Below are 6655 nucleotides of genomic sequence, written 5' to 3'. Positions count from 1 at the left end.
AGTCTTCCTGTGACCCATAGATCAAGGTCTTAATCCTTTTAAGTCCATTACTAGGGTGTTCCAGGCTCCATTTTCTCATGGTCTCATATCTCAATCTATTCCTTCTATTTGATCAAGATCAAAGCTGCAGGTCTCTTGACCCTTTATATGTTTTAAGACCCTTTTGTAAGCTGTGACACAAGAATGTAACCTTCCTTTTCAACCCATGCCTGGTCTCCCATCTTTCCTATTAGTTTTCCCAGCTGATTACAGAAACCTGATAACTTTTCCTGGCTCTGTGCTGCACAGACACAGAATTTCCTCAATTGTGCACATGGCTCTGATGCATGATTCAATATATTACTTGCCATTCTTACAGTGTTTTACTGTTTGTTTCTCTTTCAGCAAATGTTCATTCGGCTAAAGCCTATTGAAATCTGACAATGTGTCAGGCACTGTGTTAGCTGTTGTGGATATAAAATGAATAAAACATTATTTCCACCTAGGAGGAGTTCATAGTCTAGAAAGCAAAGGCAGCATGTAAACATGTATACATAGTGCAGGGTGATAAGTATCACACTGTGATGTGAAGAAAAACCAACTTCCTCTGGGGAAGTTAATAAAAGGTTTCTTAGGAAGTGACATTTCCATAAGTCTTGAAACCCAAGTAGGAGTTTGCCAATCAGAGGACACTGGTGAGAATGAGCGTAAGGGAAGAATAGGGCATCTGTTTATGAGTAAAGGGCATTCAGTGTGCAGAGGCTATGAAATAGTTGAGGAAGAAGATCCTGACCTGTTTGGGAGGTCTGATGATTGCATGTGGTTGGATGTGTGATAGATCGAGTGGCACAGATCAAATAAGGAGGGTCTTTGTAAACAGGATTGAATTTTATGCTAGAGGCGAGAAGACAGAGAGGAAACTCTTTAAGCCGGGTATTTAACAATCAGGTTTATCTTACATGTCTACTGTAATTGACCTAATTATATAGACTCGGGGTTTTGAAATCTAAAAGAGCCGCTCTCTGCTTGTTTAATTGGAAGTGCTCAGGGTAGCCTCTCACTTGAGACACTCTTACTTTATTTTATTTTTTGCGGGTCTACAAACAATGTTTTCAGTATACCCAAGCCTACACAGTCCGATCACAGTGCCCACGTGTGCTAATTAACTTATTCTTTTTATTACTCCGACCCTGGCCTCCAAAAATGTTTCTTTTTCCTTGACCAGGGTTGGACATAAATTTACAGCCTTTGTCTCTTTGAACCCCATTTTTCTGTTTTGATGCTGTCTTTCTTCACTTATGCTGACCTGGTCTTTAAATGTATTGTGGACATTTTGTCTCCTCCCACCCTGTGTCTTCATCACTCAGACACAACCAGCTACCGTAGCCACGCCCACTCAAGAAGGTGCCTAACCAGGAAGTTTGTCCTCACCGGCGCGCCGTATTGGCGGTGGCAGTGCGCAGGCGCAGTTCCCGCCTCCCAGCGGCGTGTTTCTTTTTCCGGGGATTCCCAATATCCTGGCGGGTGGACTAGGCTTCTTCAGTCAGCGCCTGGCCGCGGCGTACCGGGTTCTCCAGTCCTTCGTGCCGCAGGACCCCAGCTTCCCGGGCCGCTGATCTGGCCGGTTCGCCTCTGCCGTCAACAGACCCATGGCCGAACGTGGGGAACTCGATTTGACCGGCGCCAAACAGAACACCGGAGTGTGGCTCGTCAAGGTGTGTGCGCGCGGCTCCGGCTTGCGCTCCTGCTAGTTTAAGTAGTTTAAATGACTTGAGACTGTCCCACTCCGTCCGCCTTTTAAAGTTCTCTACAGCCGTCTCGTTAGAGCCACACACATCTTCGGAGGCAGGAGTCGTTGTGCTAGTTTGCAGACGAGGACGTTAATTGAGGGACTTTTTCAGTGTCTTTGCGACTTTGGAGTCCGAACCTGCCTGGTACAGATTCCTTTTCCCACCATGTCGTTTTTATGGGGTCCTGTCCTGGTGTTCTCCGACTTGAGTGGTGTATTGTACCCCAGACTGAAGAATTTCTGTATCTTCTTTGGGTGAAAGTGATTTTAGTCACGAGTCTGCATAGAGAGGTTGAGTGAAAGCTTCTGTACAGTTTTCTCGTCCAGAAAGTAGAACGGGTCCCTGTTGGCCCTTAACGTGTTCTTTTAGGTTGATGGCCCTTATTGGAGTTCCCAGGAGAGCTGAGAGAGCTCTGAACTCACGGAAGCAGAGGCCATTGAATTGGAGTGTTCTTCTAGAGCACCGCCGTCAATAAGTGTTTTGTTTTTTTTTAACAGCAGTCTTGATTAGCCCCGAGTGAGCACAGTATTTGTGCTTTCCTTTTCCTTTTTTTTTTTTTTTTTTTAAGATTATTTATTTTGAGAGAGCGAGAGCGCGCGTGCAAGCAGGGGAGGGGCAGAGAGAGTGGGAGAGAAAGAATCCCAAGCAGGCTCGGGGCTGTCAAGCGCAGAGCCGGTGGCAGGGCTGGAACTCAGGAACCGTGAGATCAGGACCTGATCTGAAATCCAGAGTCCGGCGCTGAACCGACTGAGTCACCTAGGCGCCTCCCAAAGTTTATTTCTTTGCTTTACTTTTACGTATTGAAGAGTGTTGCCTCTTAGGGGAGCTTTAGACACATGTATGTTCAAAATGTGATAATGATGGTCTTTGAAGTGTAGGACCTTTGGTTTAATTTTTTTTAACTTTTATCACATGGCTCGGTATTCATCGGTTAAATCAGGCGCTTCCTGTCCACCTCTCGAAAATAGCTCCCTTATGAGCAGTTGGTAGCATGTCAGACCTGTACTATATTTTTCAAAGCACTTGTCACAGCCTAAAGTGATTGTGTACTCATGTGTTCGGTGTTGGTTACCTCCTTCTCTCTAGTGCCGGTGCAGGGTGCACTCACACAGTCACATTCCATGAAAACGGAATCTTTTCTTGTCTCAACCAGAATTGTGTTTGGCACATGGAATTGCTCAACATATATGTAATGAATGAATGAACAGTCTCTTAGTTTTTATTCCTCAACTCCAGCTTTACTCTCTGGTGCTCATTTGATCTCACAGCTATATCAGTATGACCTAAAAGGCCGGGGTAAATTTCTCCTATTGTATTTCTCCTGTTGCATGCCCAATGGAGGAGAATCATTAAGGAGGAAATCTCCCTTGCAGACTGAAAGAGCTTGAAAAAATAGTGGAACTTGAGATGATGCATTAGTTCTTGGAGCACAGTAAATGCTTAGTGAATATTGTTTGCCTTACACGATTTGGATGGGTGGCCTGAGGCATTAACATAGTATATTACGGAGAGTGGAACAGAAGTGCAAGACTGAAAATGCATGTTAACATGGTGTGTCCTGTAAAACAAAGGAGATTATTATGCCTAGACAAGAGGGTTTGTGTAAAGAAAGTTGGGACCATATACTTATCCTGTTGTGAAATGGGGATGTCTTAACTTTAGTCTACAGGAAGTGAGGAACCTTTTGGAGGGTTTTGAGTAAGGCAAAGATGCAGATAATTCAGGGGGGCAGGGGAAGCTTGAGAGGAAGATTAGCAGAGTCAAAATTTAAAAAAGTCACATGGGGCGCCTGGGTGGCCCAGTTGGTTAGGTGTCCAACTTCGGCTCAGGTCATGATCTCATGGTTTGTGAGTTTGAGCCCCACGTTGGGCTCTGTACTGACAGCTCAGAGCCTGGAACCTGCTTCAGATTCTGTCTCTCTCTCTCTCTCTCTCTCTCTCTCTCTCTCTCTCTCTGCCCCTCCCCCACTCATGCTCTGTCTCTCTCAAGAATGAATAAACTTTCAAAATAAAATTAAAAAATTAAAAATTATCACGTCATCATAGGTATGTGATAAGTCTGAGGAGTTAGGGAAACTTTTTCAGTAAAAATTGTCGGGATATGGTGACTGACTAAATGAAGATGTGAAAGAATACAATCTAAAATGAAATTTAAAAAACATTAGTATTTTCTCATGTATGGGTATTTGAATACCTTTTATCTGTTTAAAAAGAACTCAACAATTTGTACTTCTTTTTTTTTTTTTTAATTTTTTTTAACGTTTATTTATTTTTGAGACAGAGAGAGACAGAGCATGAATGGGGGAGGGTCAGAGAGAGAGGGAGACACAGAATCCGAAACAGGCTCCAGACTCTGAGCGGTCAGCACAGAGCCTGGTGCGGGGCTCGAACTCACGGACTGCGAGATCATGACCTGAGCTGATGTCAGACGCTTAACCAACTGAGCCACCCAGGCGCCCCTCTTTTTTTTTTTTTTTTTAATGTTTATTTATTTTTGAGAGACAGAAAGAGCACGAGCTGGGGAGGAGCAGAGACAGAGAGGGAGACAGAATCTGAAGCAGGCTCCAGGCTCTGAGCTGTCAGCACAGAGCCTGACATGGGGCTCGAACTCACAGACTACAAAGTCATGATCTGAGCCGAAGTTGGATGCTCAACCGACTAAGCAAGCCATCCAGCCATCCCTGTTCTTGTTTTGTAAAGTTAGTTGTTACATTACTTATTGTTTGCAGTATCACAATTTCTTCTTGTCAACTTGGCATACAGTATATCTTCTTTTTCCAGTCTTATATATTAAAGAAAATAACAGGCTTGCACATAGGTCTTTCCAGGGTGTGAAAGGACTTTCTTGCCAGTTCTTGTCCTTTACAAATTTATCTCTGAAAGATGATGAGAATTGGTAGCAAATGCTTTCTGCTCTACAGTCTACTCATGTTCTTTCTTTGACAACTTTAAAAAAAAAAATATTTTTTTATTTTGAGAGAGAGAGAAAGCAAGCAGGGGAGAGAGAGAGAGAGGGAGACAGAGAATCTTGACCAGGCCAGTGCGGAGCCTGAAATGAGGCTCGAACTCACGAACCATGAGATCATGACCTGAGCCGAAATCAGGAGTCAGACGCTTAACTGACTGAGCCACTCAGACACCCCCTTTGACAGCTTTTGTTTCTGCTCCATTAAAGGAGACCCAGTAGACAGTGGGGTTTGATTTGAACAGCTCTCAGGTATTTTGAACTTGTTTCATTTGCCCCGGCCTTAGTATCCAGTGTGATTTTCATGCCCATACTTGAGCATACTTGGATTTTCATCTCTGAATTATAGGAATAAATTATATGACTACATCAAATTGTAATGGTCAGTTTCATTTTCAGCTTTCCTTGTGTGATATTAAAATATAACGTATTGATTAGAAAGCGTGTCTTTGTTTTTATCCAGTCAGAATTTGTGAATAGAATTACACACCAATTTCAGGTCTGAGGTGCCTGGGTGGATCAGTTGGTTACGTGTCTGACTCTTTTTTTTTTGTTTTTTTTTTACTTTTTTTTTTTAACGTTTATTTTTGAGAGACAGAGACAGAGTGTGAGTGGGGGAGGGGCAGAGAGCTAGAGAGAGAGACAGACAGACGGACAGACAGTATCCAAAATGGGCTCCAGGCTCTGGACTGTCAGCATAGAGCCCATTGCAGGGCTCGAACCCACGAACCGTGAGATCATGACCTTAGCTGAAGTCAGCTGCTTAACTGATTGAGCCACCCAGGTCCCCCGAGCGTCCAACTCTTGATTGTGGCTCAGGTCATGATCTCACGGTCATGGGATTGAGCCCTGTGTCATCAGGCTCTGCACTGACAAGGCAAAGCCTACTTGGGATTCTCCCCCCTGACCTTTCCCCACTCATTCTCTGTCGCGCGCGCTCTCTCTCTCTCTCTCTCTCTCACTCTCACTCTCACTCACTAAAAATAAACTTAAAAGATTTCAGGTCTTTTCTCTTTATGTTAATATTTTCACTATAAGTAATACTTTGAGTTCTGTTCTTTGAGGATCATTTGTTGCAAGATATGTAAATTTCTTTCTAGAGGATCTCAAAGTTTATGGGCCATCTTGTACCTATTAATTCCATCACTAGAAAGGCATAAAACAGGATAAATACAGTAAGGTATATACACCTAAGATCTCTGACAGTTTTGAGCAGGAAAATAGTTGTTTTTCTGGCTGGAACAGGGGAGGCTTCATGGGGAAGTTTACATTTAAGAAGAGCTTATGAAATTGATAAGTTTAGGAAAAACTTCCCAACACTGCTGGGGAGAACTAGAGTGTGTTCCGGAAAAAGCAAATGTAGTAGAATGTGTCCCAGAATATCCAGTACCTGTACTGTTCTGGCTTCATGAAATGCCATTTCTGGGAGTTTTGAAAATCTTCAAAGACTGATGATCCAAACAGGTTTTGATAGGTAATAGACACGATTGAATTTAACTTTATGATAGATGTCATCTGCTAAAACATAAAGTCACAGTTTTTACCTTGTCAGGAAGCTAGTCCTTTGTAGTTTGCATTACCCTGTTCCTGTTGCCCAGTCTGTGCTACTGTTAGGTTGGCAACTGGTCACAACACTGTTACACACCTTATACCAAATCATGATTTAAAAATTATAGGATGTTTAAAAATATTTTAGCCTAGTTGTTTGGCTTCCATATTTAGACTTCTGGAAAAATCATCTCTAGTTATGGTTGGCTGGAGGGTAAGGTACATGATGGGAAAAAAGGAGATAAAGCTAGCAAGGTTATTAGGAGCGGTGGGATTTTCATAAGTAGTGAATATCATACCGAGACCTGAGTTATAACAAATGCTACCTCTTTTTGGGGGAAGAACAAGTGGAGGTATTTAGAAAGTTTGCAGTA

At 42.9% G+C, this 6655-nt stretch overlaps 1 protein-coding gene across 1 annotated transcript in view; it reads left to right on the top strand.

Annotated features, from left to right (window-relative positions):
* Positions 1–1435: 1435 nt before the first annotated feature.
* The window catches only part of GTF2F2 (general transcription factor IIF subunit 2), a 154029-nt gene continuing 148809 nt past the window's right edge, over positions 1436–6655 (top strand). The window contains exon 1 of the mRNA XM_043579108.1: positions 1436–1694. Coding sequence (XP_043435043.1) covers positions 1629–1694 — 66 coding nt within the window. The 5' untranslated portion in view covers positions 1436–1628. The remainder of the gene's footprint in view (positions 1695–6655) is intronic.

The sequence above is a fragment of the Prionailurus bengalensis genome, chromosome A1 (genome assembly GCF_016509475.1).
Source record: "Prionailurus bengalensis isolate Pbe53 chromosome A1, Fcat_Pben_1.1_paternal_pri, whole genome shotgun sequence".
In the NCBI taxonomy this organism is placed as follows: Eukaryota; Metazoa; Chordata; class Mammalia; order Carnivora; family Felidae; genus Prionailurus; species Prionailurus bengalensis.
This window is presented reverse-complemented; position numbering and strand designations above follow the sequence as displayed.